This window comes from Chiloscyllium plagiosum, chromosome 11 (assembly GCF_004010195.1).
Source record: "Chiloscyllium plagiosum isolate BGI_BamShark_2017 chromosome 11, ASM401019v2, whole genome shotgun sequence".
Classification (NCBI taxonomy): domain Eukaryota; kingdom Metazoa; phylum Chordata; class Chondrichthyes; order Orectolobiformes; family Hemiscylliidae; genus Chiloscyllium; species Chiloscyllium plagiosum.
This window is the reverse complement of record NC_057720.1, coordinates 76,853,985-76,878,101: the sequence shown is the minus strand read 5'-3', so window position 1 is coordinate 76,878,101 and position 24,117 is coordinate 76,853,985. Positions and strand designations below refer to the sequence as shown.

At 42.2% G+C, this 24,117-nt stretch overlaps 1 protein-coding gene across 1 annotated transcript in view; it reads right to left on the bottom strand.

Moving 5' to 3' along the window:
• The window catches only part of LOC122554592 (flavin-containing monooxygenase 5-like), a 45,712-nt gene that overhangs the window by 3,888 nt on the left and 17,707 nt on the right, over window positions 1-24,117 (bottom strand). The window contains exons 4-8 of the mRNA XM_043699859.1: window positions 23,120-23,285; window positions 20,210-20,352; window positions 16,757-16,944; window positions 9,591-9,943; window positions 3,434-3,506 (exon numbers count right to left, since the gene is read on the bottom strand). Of these exons, the coding sequence (XP_043555794.1) occupies window positions 3,434-3,506; window positions 9,591-9,943; window positions 16,757-16,944; window positions 20,210-20,352; window positions 23,120-23,285 (923 nt within the window). The remainder of the gene's footprint in view (window positions 1-3,433; window positions 3,507-9,590; window positions 9,944-16,756; window positions 16,945-20,209; window positions 20,353-23,119; window positions 23,286-24,117) is intronic.

The following is a 24,117-nucleotide window of genomic DNA, read 5'->3' as shown; positions in this document are numbered from 1 at the left end:
TGGACACCCCCACCCCAGGGAAAAAGACCGTGGCTATTTATAAACCTTTAGAAGGTCATCCCTCAGCCTCTGATGCTCCAGGGAAAATAGCCCCAGCCTATTCAGCCTCCTCCGATAGCTCAAACCCTCCAACCCTGGCAACATCCTAAATGCCACATTCAGTTGATACACTTTGTCTCGACATTAACATAAGGGCAACTATCAGAAAATGTTGTTTTGCATAACACTGACAAGGTGAAACACTATTCCACTGAGAATAAAGCACTTGATAATTAATTGTTCCACAGCATATGCACAAAGGCTAAAAATGACCATTTTGGAAATTGCCTTTCCTTTATATTATGCTATTTAAATGGTTTATTATTGTGTTTAATCTCAACATTTGAGTTCTGACAGATCTTCTGCACCATCCAGGAGTAGAATGTACTATTATTCAGGGGTGTAATTGGTCCCAATGTTTTATTTTTCTCTCATGACTTTATTTCATTGTGTTCCATTATATGGCATTAACAAAGAAAAATGCAAGGGAAAATAAATATTCCAACAATGGGACGGCACAGTGGCTCAGTGATTAGCACTACTGCCTCACTGCACCAGGGACCCAAGGTCAATTCTAGCCTTGGGCAACTGTCAGTGTGGAGTTTGAACATTCTTCCCATGTCTGCATGGGTTCCTCCAAGTGCTCCAGTTTCCTCCCACAGTCCAAAGATGTGCAAGTTTGGTGGAATGGCCAAGGTAAATTGCCCACAGTGTCCAGGGATATGTAGGTTATGTGCATCATTCGTGGGAAAATGCAGGGTTATAGGGTTAGACTATGGGTCTGGGTGGGAATCTCTTCAGAGGGTTGCTGTGGACTCGTTGGGCCGAATGGCCCATTTCCACGCTGTAACGCTGTAGGGACTCTGTGATATTGTATTTTATGGTAACAATATTTAGTAGAATAAAATGGTAATAGTAAGTAAACATGTAAATCAAGTGGAATATCTTCAGTGCTGATGTACATGTACATGGAATTGAAAACCTTAGTTAGATCACACTTGAGGCCCGACAAAACCATAAGACACAGGAGCAAAAGTGGGCTATTCAGCCAATCAAATCTGCTCTGCCACTCAATGAGTTCAATGCTTTATGATCAAAGCCTCTACTTCTGTGCTTTTCTCCATAACCTTTGATTCCCTCACTTATTAAAAATCTGTTCATCTCAACCTTGAATATACTTAGTGACTCAGCCCTTATAGCCCTCTGAGATAAAGAATTCCTCAGATTAATTGCTGTCAGAGAAGATTTTCCTCTTCACCTTGGTCCTTATCCTGAGATATGTCCTCGGGTCCCAGACTCTCCCACTTGGGAAAACAGCCTTGCAGCATCCCTCCTGTCAAGGTCCCTATTAATCTTGTCAGTTTCAATAGGCTGTCCTCTCATCCATCTAAACGCCAATGAATATAGGTCCAACCTGCTCAACCATTCCTCAGAAGAGAATCCCTCCAGACCCAGGATTAACCTAGCGAACTTTCTCTGGACTGTTTCCAATGCCAGTATATCTTTCCTTAGACAAAGGGACCAAAACTGTTCACAGCATTCAAGTTGTGGTTTCATTAGTACATTGCGTAGCTTGGGCAAGATTTCTCTATTTTTATACTCATTCTCTTTGAAATAAAGACTATCATTCCATTCACCTTCCCTATTACCTGCTAAACGTAGATAGTAGATTTTTGTCATTTGAGGACAAGGATGCCCAAATCCCTGCACGTCAGCCTTCTACCACCTTTGTCTGTTGTCTTATGTTGCTTTATTCTTCCTGCCAAAGTGCACAACCTCTCATTCCCCACGTTATATTCCACCCGTCAAGCTATTGCCCACTTAATTAACCTGTCGAAATTCCTCTGCAGGCACTTTATGTCATCCTCACCAGTTGCCTTCCAACCTATTTTTGTGTCACCTGCAAACGTGGCTATAGTACATTCACACTCCTCATCTGATACAGATTGTAAATAATAGCGGCCGCAGCACTAACATTCCCCCTAGTGCTGTTGCGTCAAACTCCAAGGTCCTTGTGCAGCAGTGGCTTTTGGAAGTAAAAACTATTCAGTGGCACACCAAACAGCAAGCAGGAAGCTTCCCAGTAGCTGTGCAGCTTAGAGGGAACATTGTCCAGTACTGGTGCCACTGACCCTCCATTAGTTACAGATTGCAGCCCCTTATCTTCTGTCTTCTATACCCTCCAAGCATGTTAATATATCAGTCCTCAAACCATGGGCTCTTGTCTTATTAAGTAGCCTTATGGCTACCTTCTCAAATACTTTCTGGAAAACCAAATACATGATATCTACTGGTTCCCCATTATCTTGCTTGGTGTCTCCTCAAAGAATTCTAATGAATGTTTCAGCCATTACTTTCCCTTCATGAAATTTTGCGGACTCTATTTGATGATATTACATGTTTCTAAATGCTCTGCTTTTACATCATTTATCTCGGAATTTCCCATCAATAGATGACAAGCTAATTGGCCTACAAACTTGACAATGTGGCCATACATCCTGCTACTTCTCACATGCTGTTTCATAGCTAACCTAGTTTCCCCACAGTATAGGCTCCACATTATGGATGCACTGACAGCAGAACAGAAAAGAAATAACACCAGAAGTGAGTGCATGTATTTAATAGGATAAGCTGAACAGCTATTTTCTCCAGAAAAAGGAAGGCTATGTGGTGACCTGGTACAGATCTGCTAAGATTATGAAAGTGTTTGGAAAGGGTCATTGAGGTAATATGTTTCCATTTATGAAGGAATCTAAGACTTGAAGACATACGTGGGGGAAGCAATGTGGTTAAGTGGGTAGTACTGCGGCCTCACAGCACCAGGGATCAGCATTTGACAGCATCTCAGGTGACTGACTGTGTGGAGATTGTACATTCTCCCTCTAATCAGTATGGGTTTCCTCTGAGAGCTCTGGTTTCCAAGGATTTGCAAGTTCGTGGATAAGCCATGGAACTGTCCAGTCATGGCCAGGAAAGGGCAGGCTGGATGCGTTAGTCATGGAAGATGCAGGATTACAGGGATAGGATAGTGGTCTGGGTCTGGGTGGTATGCCCTTTGGAGGGCTGCGATAGATTTGATGGACCAAATGCCCTGCTCCCACGTTATTGGGATTCTACAAATATAAGATAGTCAGTAACAAATTCTCTACAAAATTTAAGGGACAAGTTTTTCCCCAGATAGTGATTAGATTGTGGGAGGAACCACCACAAGGAGATGTTAAGACAAATACTAGAGTTTAAGGAGATGTTAGGGAAACAAATGTGAGAGAATGTGGTCATGTTATAGGGTTAGGTGAAGAAGGAAAGCAAGATGTCAGGGTGGAGCAAAATGCAGGCATAAGAATGTTGGGCCAAATGGTCTCTTTCCTGCTGCAAATACTTTGTATTGTAATACCTTTCGGCCATTTTTTTCTTCTTCTCCATTATATCTGCCGTCATGGTGTTGACCGAAGGCAGTTTAGCCAAACCTGAAACACAAAAGTAAAAAGTAAATTCCATGTGGAATTTATGGATCAGGTTTACCTCATTAATGTCATAAAAATAAATGCAGTTACAGCTTTCAGCAACACAGAGCCAACTTTGGCAGAAATTAGTACATTTTACCCTGCTGAACATTTGACCAGCGACTGCATCACCTAGAACTGATATAATGATGGGGATCAATAAAGGAGGAAGTGAGAACTGCAGATGCTGGAGTTCACAGTCAAAAAGTGTGGCGCTGGAAAAGCACAGCAGGTCAGGTAGTATCCGAGGAGCAGGAGAGTCAACGTTTTGGGCATAAACCCTTCATCAGGATTTTGAGGGGTGGGCCCAAGGGGGCTGAGAGATAAATAGCAGGGGGTGGGGCTGAGTGGAAGGGAGCTTGGAAGGCGATAGGTAGATGAAGGTGGGGGAATGAGATTGACAGATCCTTGTGGAGAGAGGAGGAGAACCTCTTCAAGGTGGGAATTCTTGGAAGAGACTTCACAGTAACATTATAATGACTTAGAGATAATGGGATCGATAAAAGACGTCTTTGAATTCATGAGCTTAACTGTTGAGCTTTCTCAAAAGAAGCCAGCATGAACGGCAAAAGTACATGGTGTTGGATAAATCACAGTTAAAAAGTTAAAGCGAGAATGATGTCAATTAGAATGTACTGATGAAGGGAAAGAGGGTAATTATTAAAAAGTCTACTAAGGTTTTGAAGAAGCCAAGCCTTTCTATAATTTGGATCAGCTCGGAAAAAGTACATGAAAGAATGACAAATGACGTCTGACAAAGGCTACATCAATCATTTTATTTACCACATAAATTCCCTCTTGAAGTGCTTGACTGTTCCTGGTCCACTAGAACTTCAAACAAGAGGGGCTTTCTTCAGGTATTATTTGAGACACGTGAATACCAGTGGATTACGTTGCAGGCAAACATGGTGATCTCAATATTCTCAGGTCAGATGTCACATGACACCAGGTCATAGACCAACAGGTCTATTTGAAATCAAAAGCTTTTGGAATGTTGGAGTCCACCCGTCAAAGCAGCAGCACTCCGAAAACTTGTGATTTAAAATAAACCTGTTGGACTTTAACCTGGTGTAGTGTGACTTCTGACTTTGTCCACTCCGGTCTAACAGCGGCACCTCCAGATCATCAATATTCTGATTTAACATCCATGCAAAGACTTTTTCTGGGTAATCCAAGATGGAGGATGGGAAAAATTTCTGGCTGTAATAGCTGCTCCTTTTTTGAAGTATTTTAGGTGTTGGAGGTGATTTCCTCAAATTCCAGGAGCAGCAATTACTGTTTTATATGCTGTTGCATTATTTTGAAACTTTGAAGAAAAAAAAGTCAAAACAACAGCACTTTTAAAGTAAGAGGAACAGACAAAGACAGCACATGGTGAGGTCAATGCAGGAGAGGGGGAGAGAGAGAGAGAGAGAAAGAAAGAGAGAGAGAGAGAGAAAGAAACCCACGCTGCTAACTGACACAGCAGTGAACCTGCACAGTTACTGCTTTGCTGTTTGAATTCATGTATCACTGGACATCGGATTGCAGCTGGGAAAATTAATAAACAGTGAAATTCACAACTAATCTTGGAGGAACGTGTTTGGGAGAGAGGTCACAGCACAGAAACAGATAAGTGAATATTTTTAAGTGCGGCCTTACAGAAAGTCTGCAGTGGTGAGTAGAGTGAGCTCTTTCTTGATTATATGTTTTATTTAGATACGTCTTTTGATTAAGTGTAAAATATAAGCCATAAGTATTAAGTTAGCCTGGAGCAGTGTTTTGTAGAGAAATAAGACAGTGCTATTTTCTGGGGCTATAGATTGGAAGAAGCAAAAATGGTCTTTAGTAGAGCGATATGCTTTTCTTGTCTGATGTGGGAGTTCAGGGAGCTACTGAGGATTATATCTGCAATAAATGCCGTTGGTTGCAAATCCTATCAGATTGAATGGATCGGTTAGAGAGACAGATGGAAGCAATAAGGAATTCATAAGAGGAAGGGGATGTGATGGAGGACAGTTATAGGAAGGGACAAAAGTTACAGATACAGTCTCATAGATGGGTTAACTCCAGGAAAGCTAGGAAAGGCAGGCAGATAGTGCAGGAGTCTTCGGTGGCTAACCCCATTTCAAACAAGTATCTGTTTTGGAAAATGTAGTGGGTGATGGATTCTCAGGAGAATGTAGCAAAACAGCCAAGTTTCTGGTATTGAGACTGGCTCTAATGCAATGAGGGCTGCATCTGGTTCCAAGAGATCAATTGTGTTAGAGGACTCACTAGTCCAAGGCACTGACAAACGTTTCTGTGGCCAGCAGCGAAAATTCAGAATCATGTGTTGCCTCCCTGGTGCCAGGATCAAGGATGTTTTAGAGAGGGTGAGAATGTTCTCAAAGGGGAGAGGAACCAGCAGTAGGTCATTGTCCACATTGGAACCAATGACATAGGAAGGGAAAAGGATGAGATTCTGAAGGGAGAATACAGAGAGTTAGGCAGGAATTTAAAAAGGAGGCCCTTGAGCGTAGTAATATCTGGATTACTCCTGTACTATGAGCTAGTGAGGGCAGGAATAGGAGGCTAGAACAGATGAATGCATGGCTGAGGAGCTGGTGTTTGGGAGAAGCAGTCATGTTTTTGAATCATTGGAATTTCTTTTGAGGTAGAAGTGACCTGTACAAAAAGGACGGATTGTACCTGAATTGGAAGGGGACTAATATACGAGAAGGGAGATTTGCTAGAGCTACTTGGGAGGATTTAAACTATTAATGTGGGGAGTGCCAGCCAGGGAGATAGTGAGGAAAGAGATCATTCTGAGCCTGGCACAGTTGAGAAAAGAAGCAGGGACAGGCAGGGACAAAGCAGATAACAAGGTAGGATTGTTAAATTAAACTGCATTTATTTCAATGCAAGAGGTCTAACAGGGAAGGCAGACAAAATCAGGGCATGGTTCGGAACATGTGACTGGGATGTCATAGTAATTACAGAAACATGGCTCCGGGATGGACAGGACTGGCAGCTTAATGTTCCAGGATACAAATGCTACAGAATCGACAGAAAGGGAGGCAAGAGAGGAGGGGAAGTGGCATTTTTGATAAGGGATAGCAGTACAGCTGTGCTGAGGAAGGATATTCCCAGAAATACATTGGGTTGAACTGAGAAATAAGAAAGGGATGATCACCTTGTTGGGATTATATTATAGACCCCCTAATAGTCAGAGGGAAACTGAGAAACAGATTTGTAAGGAGACCTCAGTTATCTCTAAGAATAACAGGGTGGTTATGATAGGGGATTTTAACTTTCCAAACATAGACTGAGACTGCCATAGTGTTAAGGGTTTAGATGGAGAGGAATTTGTTAAGTGTGTACAAGAAAATGTTCTGATTCAATATGTGGATGTACCTCCTAGAGAAGGTGCAAAACTTGACCTACTCTTGGGAAATAAGGCAGGGCAGGTGACTGAGGTGTCAGCGGGAGAACACTTTGGAGCAAGCGACCATAATTCTATTAGTTTTAAAATAGTGATGGAAAAGGATAGACCAGATCTAAAAGTTGAAGTTTTAAATTGGATGAAGGGTAATTTTGACAGTATTAGGCAAGATCTTTCAAAAGCTGACTGGGGCCTAATGTTCGCAGCTAATGGGATGGCTGGAAAATGGGAAGCCTGCAGAAATGAGATAACGAGAGTTCAGAAACAGTATATTCTTTTTAGGGTAAAAGGAAAGGCTGGTAGGTGTAGGGAATGCTGGGGACAACTAAAGAAATGGAGGGTTTTGTTAGGAAGAAGAAAGAAGCATATGTCACGTATAGACAAGATAGATCAAATGAATCCTTAGAAGAATATAAAGGAAGTAGGAGTATACTTAAGAGGGAAATCAGGAGGGCAAAAAGGGGTAATGAGATAGCTTTTGCAACTAGAGTTAAGGAGAATCCAAAGGATTTTTACAAATACATTAAGGACAAAAGGGTAACTGGGGAGAGAACAGGGCCCCTCAAAGATCAGCAAGGTGGCCTTTGTGTGGAACCACAGGAGATGGGGGAGATACTAAATGAGTATTTTGCATCAGTATTTACTGTGTAAAAGGACATGGAAAGTATAGAAAGTAGGGAAATAGATGGTGATATCTTCAAAAATGTCCATATTACAGAGGAGGAAGTGCTGGATGTCTTGAAACGCATAAAAGTGGATAAATCCCCAGGACCTGATCAGGTGTAACCGAGAACTCTGTGGGAAGCTAGAGAAGTGATTGCTGAGCCTCTTGCTGAGATATTTGTATCATCTATAGTCACAGGTAAGGTGCCAGAAGACTGAAGATTGGCTAACGTGGTGCCACTGTTTAAGAAGGGTGGTAAGGACAAGCCAGGGAACTATAGACCAGTGAGCCTGACCTCGGTGGTGGGTAAGTTGTTGGAGGGAGTCCTGAGGGACAGGATGTACATGTATTTGGAAAAGCAAGGACTGATTAGGGATAGTCAACATGGTTTTGTGCATGGGATATCATGTCTCACAAACTTGATTGAGTTTTTTGAAGAAATAACAAAGAAGATTGATGAAGGCAGAGCGGTGGACATGATCTATATGGACTTCAGTAAGGCGTTTGACAAGGTTCCCCATGGGAGACTGGTTAGCAAGGTTAGATCTCATGGAATACAGGGAGAACTAGCCATTTGGATACAGAACTGGCTTGAAGGTAGAAGGGTGGTGGTGGAGGGTTGTTTTTCAGACTGGAGGCCAGTGTGACCAGTGGAGTGCCACAAGGATCGGTGCTAGGTCCACTACTTTTCGTCATTTATATAAATGATTTGGATGTGAGCATAAGAGGTACAGTTAGTAAGTTTGCAGATGACACCAAAATTAGAGGTGTAGTGGACAGAGAAAGAAGGTTACCTCAGATTACAACAGGATCTTGATCAGATAGGTCAATGGGCTGAGGAGTGGCAGATGGAGTTTAATTTAGATCAACATGAGGTGCTTCATTTTGGGAAAGCAAATCTTAGCAGGACTTATACACTTAATGGTCATGTCCTATGGAGTGTTGCTGAACAAAGAGACCTTGGAGTGCAGATTCATAGCTCCTTGAAAGTGGAGTCGCAGGTAGATAGGATAGTGAAGAAGGCGTTTGGTATGCTTTCCTTTATTAGTCAGAGTACAGGAGTTGGGAGGTCATGTTGTGGCTGTACAAGACATTGGTTAGGCCACTGTTGGAATATTGTAAACAAATCTGGTCTCCTTCCTATCAGAAGGATGTTGTGAAACTTGAAAGGGTTCAGAAAAGATTGACAAGGATGTTGCCAGGGTTGGAGGGTTTGAGCTGTAGGGAGAAGCTGAATAGGCTGGGGCTGTTTTCCCTGGAGTGTCAGAGGCTGAGGGTGACTTTATAGAGTTTTAGAAAATCATGAGGGGCATGGATAGGATAAATAGACAAAGTATTTTCCCTGGGGTTGGGGAGTCCAGAACTAGAGAGCATAGGTTTAGGATGAGAGGGGAACGATATAAAGATCTAAGGGGCAACATTTTCACGCAGAGGGTGGTATGTGCGTGGAATGAGCTGCCAGAGGCAGTAGTGGAGGCTCGTACAATTACAACAGGCATCTGGCAAGAATTACCACAGGCAATTAAAAGGCATCTGAATAGGAAGGGTTTGTAGGGATATAGGGTGGGTGCTGGCAAGTGAGACATCTGGGATGTACGATTTGGTCTGAAAGGTCTGTTTCCATGCTGTACATCTCTATGACTCTGTGACTTTTCAATCAGCAATCATACAGGAGGGACTGTTGGCTAATTATGTCCCTTCATAGTCTGGGGCTAATTCCATTCTCCAACAGAGAAAGTAAAAAAAAAATGCAACCAGAGACATTAAATTTAATGCAGCCCATGTTGGGGATTGATCCTGCAAGCTTCTCAGTATCTGGCAGGGAATCGAATTTAAGGAGATGTGCATCTTCACATGGACAACAAGAAATCTATACAATGACATTACCTCAGCAACACATTCTATATTACTTGCTTAGCTCTATGGAAATCATGAAGTTAAAATGAATGAGAAAAAGTATGAACAATAAGAGTTCTCAGACCTTTAAAGACCCTTGTGACCCAACGCGCTTGAAGTTCAGATATTGGCATAATGGCTCCTAATGGCTGGACAAGACCAATAATGGCCAGAGTTGGCTGCTCCAGGTGAGGTGGAAAGATGTATTTGTATAGAGAAACATGATTTTTGTTGACATTAACGACAGACTCATCCAGAAATGGGAAAGAGATGTTGTATCCCGTTGCAAAAATAACAGCATCAATGTCTTCCATTGTACCATCCTCAAAGACGGCTGCAGTTTCAGTAAATCGCTTCACATTAGATTTCACAAGTACAGCTCCTGCTATAATGCGATTTGGTAAATCGTCATTGATCGTCGGATGTTGGCTAAAAATCCTGAAATTTAAATGACACCCCATCAATTGTAATTGGAGTATGCTTGTGTCATTAAAAGTTCAGAAATTACAGTCCAAGTTTCCAAAATAATATCAAACGGCAGGACTTATGGGTGTACAAAGTGGTGCCAATTACAAAAATGGAAAAGGATTATTGGAGGTCACCAGGGTGGAGTTCCCCTTCATGTGATTTTCCCCCACGTGGTGGAAAGAGAACAGATGTCGTGTAATCACATAGGAAAGCTGAAAATTTGAAGAGGATAAACGAGGTTAAACTGACAAGCAAAATAAGGTAAAGCACTGAATTTCACATGTTCTACAGTCTCACTTGGTGATTGACAAGTGAAATAAATTAAATTGACTAAATCTGGTCTGGTGAAAGACATAACTATCACATGGCTAATTATTCTTGAAAACTATGTGCTTGAGATTTGCAAGTTTATTTGGTCAGTGCTCGATTTATACATAAGTTCCCAGATTCAATCCAAGGCCTATGTAGAATTTGCTTGGACTGAGCCAGAGTAATAGGGCCACATTTGCAGCAGTGGCTTTGAATTAAGAACAAGTATAGTCCGGGTTCCTATCCTAGATGGAGACATGTATATGGATGGCCTTTGCTACGACATACCCTTGATCCCCGGTACTAAAGAGCATTTGAGATTTATGGGACATCATCTTAAGTAGGAGGATACACTCTCGAGAGCAGCAAATAGAAGCACATGAAGAAATGGAAGTAACTAAGAATGTAACTGGTAGGATGACTAAAATTGAGATCCTGCAAACAGCAACATAGGGCGGCACGGTGGCTCAGTGGTTCGCACTGCTACCTCACAGTATCAGGGTCCCAGTTCGATTCCAGCCTCGGTGACTGACTGTGCAGAGTTTGCACATACTCCCTGTGTCTGTGTGGATTTCCTCCAGGTGCTCCGGTTTCCTCCCACAATCCAAAGATGTGCAGGTCAGGTGAATTGGCCCTGCTAAATTGCCCGTAGTGTTAGGTGCATTAGTCAGAGGGAAATGGGACTGGGTGGGTTACTCTTCGTAGGGTCAGTGTGGACTTGTTGGGCCGAAGGGCTTTTTTCAAACTGTAGGGAACCTAATCTCATCTAATCTAATCCAAACGTGCCAATAATCGATGAACAGAATCTATCCCCATAACAAGTAGTACTTCTATACCAGCTTTAACAAAGCAAAATGTCCAAACTATTTTCTCAGAATATTAAACATAGAAACATGGAAAACAGGACCAGGAGTAGGCCATTTGGCCCTTCTAGCCTGCTCCACTATTCAATATGATCATGGCTGATCATCCAACCCAATCTCCTGTTCCAACACTCTCCCCATACCCTTTGTCTCTAAGAACTGCAACTAAATGTGCCTTGAAAACATTCAATGTTTTTCCCTTAATCGCTTTCTGTGGCACAGAGTTCTACAGGTTAACCACTCTCTGAGTGGAGAAACATTTCCCCATCTCAGTCCTAAGTGGCCTACCCGTATCCTTAGATTGTGATTCCTGGCGTTGGATATCTGACAGTGACTTACAAAAGAGAACATTTCATGTTAAGGATATCAGCGTTCACCTTCATCACAGTGTAACTCAGACACCAACCTCTGGTGTCTGCATCAGCAGTGACATCAGCAAATGTCTGTTTGACCTGCCCTATCCCTTCACAGGTTTTGCTACACCAATACTTTGCTAGTAGATATTGCATTAAAATGCATGAGGGCATGAATTTGCAATACTCACCTACAAGATACACACTAAACGCACAAGACGTTAGGGCTGTCATATTCAGGTGTAAGTGAACATAAAATAGTGCAATATGTCTTAACTCTGCAAGAACATCTGGCACCGAAAATTTACTCTGTCAAATATGGAGTGCCATGCCTTCAGATTTTAATTATTGGAATTTTTTTTAAAAAATGGGCCCAGAAATTGTGATTAGTGTTGGGAACCTTATTTTCAACTTTGACCAGTCTGATAAGAATATGAAATTACATTTTGATGACTTCTGCACTGGAATTTCCTGAATAGGACCCTTCTGTTATGAAATTGTGGAGTCCTGATTCTTGCAGCCAGAGGTAGAGAGCAGTGGTGTACAAACAATGCAACCACGTTTCCATAATGACTACAAGATCATATTCATTTACCTTGATTTGTGTTATCAGTTCATCTACCTTATTGCAAATGCTTCCTGTATTAAGATGCAAAGTCTTTAGGTTTGTTCCATTATCAAATTTTTCTGTACTTTTATGGTTCTTTAGTGCAATATCACATCCACACATTGCTTTCCTTTCATTTTCTCATAATAATCAGCCCCAATACTAAACTGTAATCCTACCTCTGATTTTTCAATAATACTGAACACCCCCTGCCATTTTGTTTAAAGCCCTACTCATAGCTCTAGTTATGCAAGTCCCCAACATGACTCAGGTGAAGCTCATTGTATCAGAACAGCTCCCTCCTTCCCTAATATTGGTGCCAATGTCCATGAATTTGAACACATTTTTTACATCCCAACCTCTGAGCTACATATTTATGTCTTAATCTTGTCCCTTTGCTCCTGATTCAAGCATCAATATGGAGATTACCACCTTTTTGGGTTTTTTTTAGTCCCTAGCTCTTCATATTCCCTCAGCAGAACCTCTTTCTTTATTCTACCTCTTTCATTGGCATCTAAGTGGACCATGACAACTGGATCTTTCCCCACCCACTCCAAGTTTCTCTGCAGTCCAGATGAGATATCCTGAAATCAGGCACCAGGCAGGCAACACAGCCTTCAAGATTCTCAATCCTGGCCACCGAGGACATTATCCATTCCCCTGACTATGCTACAATTAAAACTACATTTCTCTTTTCTCCCTGTTCTTTAAAGTCTCCTTGTACCATGGTGTTATGGTCAGTTTGCTTATCTGTGCCATAATCCTCCCCTGCTTTCATCCAGACAGAGAACAAGAATCTCAAACCCATCAGAAAATATCAAGGGTGGAGGCTCCTTCAATGTTGCCCACTATTATCTCCTGGATCCCTGTACCTGCTTCACACCTGCCTGTACCTGCTTCACACCCTCCTGTATCTGCTTCACACCCTCCTGTACCTGCTTCACACCCTCCTGTATCTGCTTCACACCCTCCTGTACCTGCTTCACACCATCCTGTACCCGCTTCACACCATCCTGTACCCGCTTCACACCCTCCTGTCCCTGACCACTGACCAAATTTGAGGTAGTCAATTTAAGGATTAGATTACTTACAGTGTGGAAACAGGTGCTTCGGCCTAACAAGTCCACACTGACCTGCCAAAGCGCAATCCACGCAAACCCAATCCCCTACATTTTACCCCTTCACCTAACACTACGGGCAATTTAGCATGGCCAATCCACCTAACCTGCACATTTTTGGACTTCGGGAGGAAGTCGGAGCACCCGGAGGAAACCCACGCAGACACGGGGAGAATGTGCAAACTCCACTCAGTCAGTCGCCTGAGGCGGGAATTGAACCCGGGTCTCTGGCGCTGTGAGGCAACAGTGCTAACCACTGTGCCAAGGAGTGTCACTGCATCCTAAAATATGGTGTCCAAGTAACTCTCCCTCGCACTGATGTGTTGCAGTGTTCCAAGCTCAGACTCCAGCTCATAAACTCTGAGCTGGAATTCCTCAAACAACCAACACTTGCTACAGCTGTGGTCTCTACGAACCACAATGGGGTCCACCAGCTCCCACATAGTGATAGAGGACTCGATTGTAAGGGGAACTGACAGGCAGCAGTGTGGCCACAAATAAGACTTGTCAATGGTATGGTGCCTCCTTTGTTCCAGAGTCAGGGATGTCTCAGAGCAGCTACGGGGCATTCTGAGGAGGGAGGATGCACAGCATGGTACATGTCAGCACCAACAACATCAATTTAAAAAAAAGAGGTCCTGTAACAGGAAGTTAGAGAGTTAGTGGGTGAGCATTTGGGGGATGGTGACCATAACTTTGCAAGTTTCAAAGTAATTATGGAAAGGGATAAGGATAATGCAGAAATGAAATGCCTAAATCAGAAGAAGTCCAATTTCAATATCACTAGAAGATGTCTGGCAAATATTGACTGGAAGCAGTTACTTGCAAGTAAGTGTACATTTGGAATCTTTTAATGTAGTGAGAGCTCAGGGCCAGCTTGCTCCTGAAGGGCAAGGAGAGCAAGTCCTGGAACCCTGGATATGAAGGGATATCGAGATTAATAAAGAAAAAGGAAGCATATGTTAGGTACAGAGAATTAAAAACAGGTGCCATTCAAAAGAATAGAGAGAGTGTAAGGAGTGCTCAAAAAATAAATTAGGAGGGAAGTGAAGTGCCAGGAAATATCTTTGGCAGACAGGATCAAGAAAAACCCCAAGGCATTTTATAAGTATATTGACAAGAGTGGGACCTGTTCGAGACCAAAAGGGCAATCTGTGTGGAGCAAAAGAGCGTGGGTGAGGTCTTAAGTGAATATTTCTCATCTGTATGGACAAAGGAAAAAGATATTGTAGCTGAAGATTTCGGGTGGGATGTGAGGTTCAAGAATATGTTACGATTAATAAAGAGGAAAGATTTTTATTGGGAATACAGATGTATTAATCCTCAGGGCCTGATGTGATGTATCCCAGGCTGCTATGGGAGACAATGGATGAGATTGCTGGCCACAGCTAAAGTGCCAGATGAGTGGAGGATAGCTAATGTGGTTCCTTTGTTCAAGAAGGGCAACAGATCCGGGCCAGTTAATTACAGACCAGTTAGTCTGATGTCAGTGACAGGGAAATTATTGGAAAAGATTCTAAGGGACTGGATTAATTAACACTCAGAAAGGTATGGATTGATCAGGGATAGTCAATACAGATTTGTTCGAATTTAGTTGAGCTTTTTTTTACAAAAGTGATATATTGATGAGAATAGTGCAGTTGATGTTGCTTACATAGCTTTTGACAAAGTTCCACATGAAAATAGTCCATAGGGTAAGAGCCCATGGGTTCCAAGGCAAGTTGGCAAACTGAATCCAAAATTGGCTTACAAATAGGAAGCAGAGAGTAATGGTGAAGGGTTGCTTTTGTGATTGGAAGCCTATGACCAGTGGTGCACCACAGGGATTAGTGCTCAGGCCCTAGCTATGTGTTGTGCACATTACTGATTTGGATGTGAATGTTGAAGGTATAATTAGTAAGGTTGCAGATGACATGAAAATTGTTGCTATTGTTGAGTGAGGATGATCAGGCTACAGTCTGATATTGATCTGCTGGTAAATTGCGTGCAATGGAAGCTAGTGTTTAATCCTGATAAGTGTGAGATGATGCATTCTGGGTAAGCTAATAAGTGAAGGACGTAAAGAATGAATGGTAGCTCCCTAGGGAGTACTGAGGAACAAAGGGACCTTGGTGTACTAGTCCGTAGATCCCTGAAGGTTTCAGCGCAGATAGGCAGGGTGATGAAGAAAGCATAAAAATGCTTGCCTTCATTAGCCAGGGCACAGAATATAGGATCAAGGGAGTCATGTTACAACTTTACAAAATATTGGCTACAGTTGGAATAAGCAGTTCTGGTAGCCACACTATTGGAAGGATATAATTACAGGGTGCAGACGAGATTCACCAGGATGTTGCCTGGGATGAAAGTCAGTGATGAGGTGAGACTGCATAGGCTGGTGAAATAACTCCACAAAGGCTGATATCACATCACCAAGTCACCCTTTACTTACACCTGAACAGTCCTTGACTATAGTATTGCCTTATACGGAGTCAGACACCAAAGAGTCAGTACCTGTGACACTCACCCTTTTTATACGTCAGTCAGGTTCCCTGATTGAACTAGATTAACAGCCCTAATTAGGGAACTCATATTCTATGAAGCCGAGCTGGCTGACTTTGTTACAATCACTACTGCTGGATTTGTTTTCCCTGGAACAGAGGACGCTGAGAGGGAATCTGATTGAGGGAGACAAAATTATGAGACATAGATAGAACAGATCGTGAGAATCTTTTCCCCATAGCAGACATTTCTAAACCAGAGGGCATAGGTTTAAGTGGTTTAGAGGAGATCAGAGGAAAAGATTTTTCATCCAGAGGGTGGTAAAAATATGGAATGTGCGGCCTGAGAGGATGGTGAAGGCAGGTACTTTTGAAACATTTAGGAAGCATCTGATAAAATACCAGGCATAGTAGGCTATGCACCCAGTATGGGCAAATGGGATGAGTGTTGTTTGGAGTTTATTCATCAGCATAGACATAGTGGGCCAAAGGGCTTGTTTCTAAGCTGTATGACTCTATGACATATCATGCATGTACAACAAATCTCTTGAATCTCTATTTTATTTACTTCATTCTTAAGTTATGCTTTCTTTCAAATTTCTGTGTGCTCTTTCAGTTGTTTTGTAAAATATTTCTTCTATTTACCTTCAAATTGAAAGCAATTTATAGGAGTCAAGTTAGCACCTATTACTGACCAAATAACTTATGGTTTTCCTGCGATGTCACTTTTTGTTAATTTCAATATATCCTGTTTAAAAAAAAACTTACAAATTATAAGTCAAAATAAAAGCAAGCGAAAAGCACCTCTTCCCCCCTTCACCAAACTCCCTGACTATTCCAAAATGCCAGAAATATCTACTCACTCAGGCTGTGCCTCACCCCAGACGTGATCAATCCTTCTTGATTGTTTGTAGCTTACCACCACCCACAAGATTTGGTCCATTAAGATAGGTCACTACTTGGTCAAAGTGGTAGGTTTTCGTGTGTGAAGAGAAAGATAATTACATGACACTGTCAGACTCTTTGAACAGAATATCACCAGGTGATACAAACCTGTGGCTAGGCTGCAGACCATAGTTTGCATGATTGAATCGGTTGTTCATGCTCCTTTCACCCATCCAGCTTACAACAGATTTCGGAATAAAGGCATAAATGCGACTGTTAAACAGCATGTCACCAGGAAACCCTTTGTTAGCCACACGGTTCACCACCCAGGCACCTCGTCTCGTACTGAGGAATACCTGCATGATATTTCAAGAACATAAAGACAGCAAAGCTTTAAATTTTGCTGCATGTTTTTGTGGCTTTGGTCTCCTTATTATGCAAGGATGTAAATACATTGGAGGTGGCCCAGAGGAGGTTTACTAGATGGAAAGGTAGAATGAGCACATTATCTTCTCTGGACAGGTTGGACAGATTGGGTTTGTGGAGTTTAGAAGAATAAGGAGTAACTTAATTGAAGACTATAAGATCCTGAAAGCTCTTAACAAGTGACGTAAAAGGATGTTTACTCTGGGACAACACACTGCTGCCTCCCGGCACTAGGGACTTGGGTTTAATTCCACCCTCAAGTAACTGTCTGTTTGGAGTTTGCAAGTTCTTCCGGTGTTTCTGTGGGTTTCTGTCCATAGTTCAAAGATGTGCAAGCCGGGTGGACTGGCCATTCTAAAATTCCCAGAGTGTCCAGGATAGGTGGCTTGGCCATGGGAAATACAGGATTATGGGGATTGGGAGTGGGGGCAGGTCTGGGTGGGATGTTCTTCGGGGGGGTCAGTGCCAACTTGATGGGCTGAATGGCCTGCTACCACATTGCACAGATTCTATGATTGTGAGTCAGTCTGGAAGTAGGAGGCACTGTTTTAAATTTAGTGGTGACCCTTTTAGGTCAGAAATTAGGGCAATGTTTTCTTCTCTTGGAGGGTTGTGTGTCTTTTGGAACACTCAGTCGCAGAAGGTGGTGGAAGTGAGGCTATTGAATATTGTTAATGCAGAGGTGGACAGATCCTTCTTTGGTGAGGAATCAGAAGTTATCAGGAGCAAGATGGGAATGTGGGATTCTCAAGGCAAACAGCTGAGCCATGATCTTATTGATTGACAGAGCTGGCTTGAATGGGCAAGTGCTGGCAAATGGGACTAGATTAAGTTAGGATATCTGGTCGGCATAGACTGGTTGGACCGAAGGGTCTGTTTCCATACTGTGCATCTCTATGACCTGCTTCTGCTCCTAATCTGTATATTCATATCTAATTTTCAAAGAATGAGAAATGCATTCTTAGCTGAATGGCCTATTTCTATTCCTTTGCACAAATATAAATACATGTAATAGCTGATATTGCAGATTTAGGGAGAAAGGAGAGAAACCAATGCCACTAGGTCATAAAATTACAGAATTATTACAACAGAGAAGGAGGCAGCTCAGACCCTTGCTTTTGCACCTGATCTGGGAAGGTGATAGCCTAGTTGTATTATTGCTGTACTATTAATCCAGAAACTCAGTGAATGTCTTGGGGACCTGGGTTCAAATCCTGCCACGACATATGATTGAATTTGAATTCAATAAAGAATCTGGAATTAAGGATCTGTTGAAGACTATGAAACAATTGTTGATTGTTGGAAAAACCCATAATGCCCTTTCAAGAAGGAAATCTGCCATCCTAACCTGGCTTGGTCCACATGTGACTCCAGACCCACAGCAATGTAGTTAACTCTTAGCTGCCCTCTGGCCAATTAGGGATGGACAATAAATGCTGGCCGAGCCATTGATGCCCACATCCTATGACTAAATAAATAAAACTCTCTCAATGACTTAAGATCATTCTCCTGTGTTTGACCCTTAACCCCTGCACATTTCCTTTTCGAAAAACTATCTAACCCCGTGTGGACACAAACGAGTGAGTGCAATTGCAACAAATTCAACAACCATGAAGAGGTATTAGAGAAGCATGGTATAGCCAAAGATTCAAAAAGCGACATTCAGATTGAGAAGGATGAAGTGGGACTATTTATCTTGTCTCAGACACATTGGAGGTCACTTATGACTTTCAGAGCTGTTTTGGGATTTATGGAGACGGCAAAAACCAGACTGGAAGGATTCAATCACACACTTTCAAGAGATATGGGCTCTGATGTGGGAACGTTAAGGCTTTGGAGATGACAGTGGTTGAGAGAAGGTGCAGTAGTTTGCCAAGGTGTTGGAATATCAGTAATACCAAAGACTCTGCAAGTGGAGTTTTGAAAATGCTATTGTAATCAAATTGGGGAAAAGAGTATAGTTTCTAAGGCAAATCAATTCCTAGTAATCTTTACTTTCCTGAACGTGGATAAATGGTGGATGCTTCACTTTATGGTGTAAGCACAAGACACCACAAAACCAGCAGCCATTTTAGTCGTTACATTCTTTCTACTTAAAGTTATGACAGAATTTTAGATGGAATGGTTTCTCATTGAATCTGTAATGGGTAGATCACATCTGAAGTACTCTGTGCAGTTGTGTGTTCCATACATTACCAATTGTACATTGTCAAAAAGTGTGGTGCTGGAAAAGCACAGCAGGTCAGGCAACATCCGAGGTTCAGGAGAGTTGACGTTTCGGATGCTGTGCTTTTCCAGCACCACACTTATCGACTCTGACTCTCAAGCATCTTCAGTCCTCACTTTCTCCCAATTGTACATTGGTCTAGGAAGATTTGTGAGCACCAATTAAGCTTGTTTGGACATGTCCCTTAAAGACTGCCTCAACACAATGCTTCCTGTATCTTCAAAGGATCGCAGCTTGTTCATAGCACATTTGTCCTTTGCTGGGCATATTTCCAATTGCTTTACAGTCCTGCACCCACACAGTTTAGAGAGAATGTTGGATCCAAGAATTAGAGAAGAGATTATGTAAATTGGCCTTACAATTTGATTGAGGTATTCAAGATTTTGGAAGGAATTGATGAAGAAGACAGAGAGAATTTTTTCTGGTAGTGGTAGAGCCGAGGGCAAGGAACATAACTCTAAAATTAGAACTAGGCCAATCAGGAGAGAACTCAGGAAACTTTTTTTCATGTAAATACTGGTAAAAATCATTGGCAAAGCTCTTCCACAAGAGTAAAAACACCTGAAGTAAAAACTTAACATTAGAAATTTTGAAGTTTTCGCAAAATGAAGCTTAACAGAAGGATATAGAGCCTCAGCAAATGTTGGCGTTCAGAAGAAAATAGCAGCCGTAACCTCACTAGAACATAGATAGGCTTGAGTGACTGAATTGCCCATCTCAGTTCCTGTATAATTGTCCACTGTTATTTGCTGCCACATTATGATTGTCATTGTTTACTGTGTTGTGCCCTGTGACAAAAGAGGAGATACAGAAGACTTTCTGCTATTCCAGATTACAGCAGATCAGGTTTGGAGAAGCTCCACATAATAGACAGATAAAACTTTAGTGAGAAGTAGTCAATTCAGTCGCTCGCCACTGCTTTCAACAGTTCTTAAGGGCATGGTGCCTGATTTTGTGTTTGCCCTTACCTGCTTAGCATGTCGGCTGATTTCAACTGCAAGGTCACCTCCAGAGTTTCCAATTCCAATTACTACCACTTTCTTTCCTTCAAATATTATTGGACCTTTATAATCCTTGCTGTGCATGTATTGACCTGTGAACTTTTCTATGCCTAGCACAAACAAGAAAGAGAAAGGGAATGTTATTTGCTCAATTATGATATAGAAAGACTAAAATAATTTGTGCATGTATTTTAATCAATATAGGAAATAATCATTGCACCTTGCTTATTTCAGCATAGGAGAAAGATATTGCTCATTGCTCATGGCTTCTCTATCACTCCAATTCAAATACCCTACTCTGATCCTATGCCTTTATCATTTTTGGTCTTTATCTAATTCCTGCCCAACTCGTCTGTGGGAGACCTATCCTCTTTTGGTTACTTCTCAGCCTTGAATTCATTTGAGATGCATTTAATAGTTCCTTTAATGCTTCCCTTCCCAAAATCCTTCTCTGGTCTCTCTGCCTTTTCCCCACGGAATTCAGATACAAAATGTGTCAGGTGTCTCTTGATATTCTGCATTTTATACAGTCCTGTCCCACTACTTTTTAAAATGACCCCATCTGCTTTCAGAAACTTTTCATGATTGTCAATCTTTATCGTCCTCCCCATTTTTTTGCCTTCTAATCTTCTTGACTTGCTTCTCTTCCCTGTTTTATTTTTGTATCTTTCTCTTAGTTTTCTTCTGAATTACTAATGTTAAATTTATTCCCTAAAAGAATTCATTTTTGATCTGCTGGTCTCAACTTTGAAATGCTAATGATGGCAAAACTGGGAGTCACAATTCTTAAAATAGTAACAACTTCTGAACCCTGTGCATACAATTAAATGCAGAAACACAAACGCTGCTGTCAATGATTTAAAACTTCCTCACAGGGCTCCCTTTTGTGACACATCCCAAGAATGCTTAATAATTAGAAATCACTGAGCTGATGAAACCTTCTACCCTTATGCTTCTAGTCCCAATGCGGAGGTGCCAGTGTTGGACTGGAGTGGACAAAGTCAGAAGTCACACAACACCACAAGTAACAGCACTCCAAAAGCTTGTGATTTCAAATAAACCTGTTCGACTATAACCTGGTGTCATGTGACTTCTGGCTTTATGCTTTTAGTCTCACTGTTACTTTCTGAAGAAGTTACATCTTGTTTAATGCGATGTAGATTAGATTAGATTACTTACAGTGTGGAAACAGGTGCTTCGGCCCAACAAGTTCACACCGACCCGCCGAAGCGCACCCACCCAGACCCATTCCCCTACATTTACCCCTTCACCTAACACTACGGGCAATTTAGCATGGCCAATTCACCTGACCTGCACATTTTTTGGACTGTGGGAGGAAACCGGAGCACCCGGAGGAAACCCACGCAGACACGGGGAGAATGTGCAAACTCCACACAGTCAGTCGCCTGAGGCGGTAATTGGGCTTTTGACGGCTCACCAAGATCTTAATTACTCTTAAACGGCCTCGCTGGCTTTGGAAGAGTTATTTTATAGATTAAAGATCAAATATCTCCTTGTATTTCCATATGCATTTAAAAATTGAAGTCAATTTAGAAGATTGTTCCTTTCACCTTAATCCCATGTGCATGTCCAAAGTATTTTTCCACTATCTGTATCATTTAATTATTAAGGTGAAAGATTTGAATACTATTTCCTTCCTGTTTTACTACCTATGAACATACTTCACTCTAATTGGCTGCTTAACTTGCTTCCTGAAATCATTGTTGGAGATATGCCTGGAGATTTCTTTAGCTTTGCACCAGATTCAAAGTGAAGCCAGGAAACGGGATGGTATGCCATGGAGACTGTTAAACCATTACAGGCAAAAAGTCTTTGAGGATACTGATAAGTACTGTCACTTCACTAGACCATAGTTGTTAACGACATGGTTGAGGACAGATTGAGAGGAGGTTTGACAGAGACGTTTACTATCATGAGAGGTCAAGACAGGAATATTGACAAAAGTCGAGACTACGTGGCATTGATTTAAGGTGATTGGCAGAAAAAAAAACACAATGATTTGATTTGATTTATTTATTGTCACGTGCACTTTGTTACAAAATGCAGTGAAAAATGTTGTACAGGGTCACCACTCTCTGGCGCCACCTTAAAACACAGAAAAATAAACCAAACATAGAATGTAAAGGCATAAAAATAAAGAGTGTTCAACTTTACAGTCTTTCATGTTAAGTGCTCTGACACGGATCATGGGCCTGGTGGGCAGGCACAAGACCCCTTCACCACGCTGCCACCACTGAAACGAAAGTCGCTCACTCTTCGGCGCCATCTTGCCTCCACTGACACCACGGAGTCCTTGCTGGACCTCACCAATGCAGATGCTACCAATGCTGCTGGGTACCGCACTGGCCCAAACACGACTCTGCTGATGCCATGAGTCTGCTTCAGGTCCACCGCACCGTTACAGCCGTTGCCAATGCCGCCAGGTCTTGTACTGGGCCCAAACCCATCTCCATGAATCTGCGCTGGACGCAGACGCCACCAGGAACCCGAACTCGCCTCTGCCAACGAGGCCACAAGTCAGCGCTACGACTGTCTCGTTGATGCAGAAGCCACTGACAACCCAAACTAGCCTCCAACGTTGCCACCAGTCTGCGCTGGGCCACTCGCTGACCGCCACGCATCAGTGCTGGGCTCACTTGTCGCCACCAAAAAGACCATAAGACACAGGAGCAGAAATTAGGTCATTCAGCCCATCAAGTCTCCTCCGCCAATCAATCCTTGCTGATTGGTTTCTCAGGGAGAAAGTGAGGACTGCAGATGCTGGAAATGCCTAGTCAGCAATGCCCTCATCTCATGAATGAATAAAGAAAAACAAACATGCAATTTATTTACTGATGACACTCAGTACTAACTTACCAGGAAAAGAATCCAGAGGCAAATGGGCATTGACATGATGACCACTACAGACCATAATGGCATCAAAAATAGTCGATTCCAAGTTATCCTCTGCATCTCTTGTCACAACATCCCATTGCCCCGTGGAGGAGAAATCGTCTCGTTTACGTATGCTGCACACCATGGTCTACAGAAATGGAATGAAGAGGGAACAGTTTAGGAAACCTTGTGAAATGTACCCTTTGGTTTCCTATAGTCCTCTGAGATTGGAACATGATGCATATCAAATGGAGCCTTTAACATGGCTTTCTGAGATGAATAGTAGGAAGCTGTTAATTACAGCACAAAGATACACTGAGCATTTATCTACAGAGGGAGCTGAATGGATAATGTCTGAAGACAGCTTTAACATTTACTGTCATAGATTCAACCAAACATTGTTCACAGACATGAATAATCCACTCCCAGATATTTTAAGGTTCTGGGACACACCTTCAAATTCTCCCATGCTCTTCATTCTTTCAGTTTCTTGGCTTGCATTATTCACATGATCTCCATTTTTCCAACTTTAGCATAATCAGTGTTCTCCTCTCCCCCATTGTGAACCACCTGGTATACCTGGATGTCCATGTCTCTGTCAGAGAATCGCTGTGCCATGTCTCCATTCTCTACCATGTTTCAACTCTGTCCTTGACCGAGCAGGGCAGCCTCAGAATGCCAGTGCCCATCTGCATGCACAGCAGCATTTTATAAATGGCGCTGAGACAAAGGATGCTGTTCTTTCTGTGGATAACTGCTGAGCGGCAGATTGTTCTGGAAACGGCATATGGTAGGATAGGGCTAGAATTGGACTTTAGGGTTACCATGGAGGTGGTGTAGACAATTAATACAGTGAGTTAAGATATGACAAATAAATCACTAGGCCTTGTGGTAAAAACCATCCAAAAAACTCAGAATCCAGACTTACCCAAAAATATATAAGAATCAGCCCTACATATACATCACTTGTGTTACATACA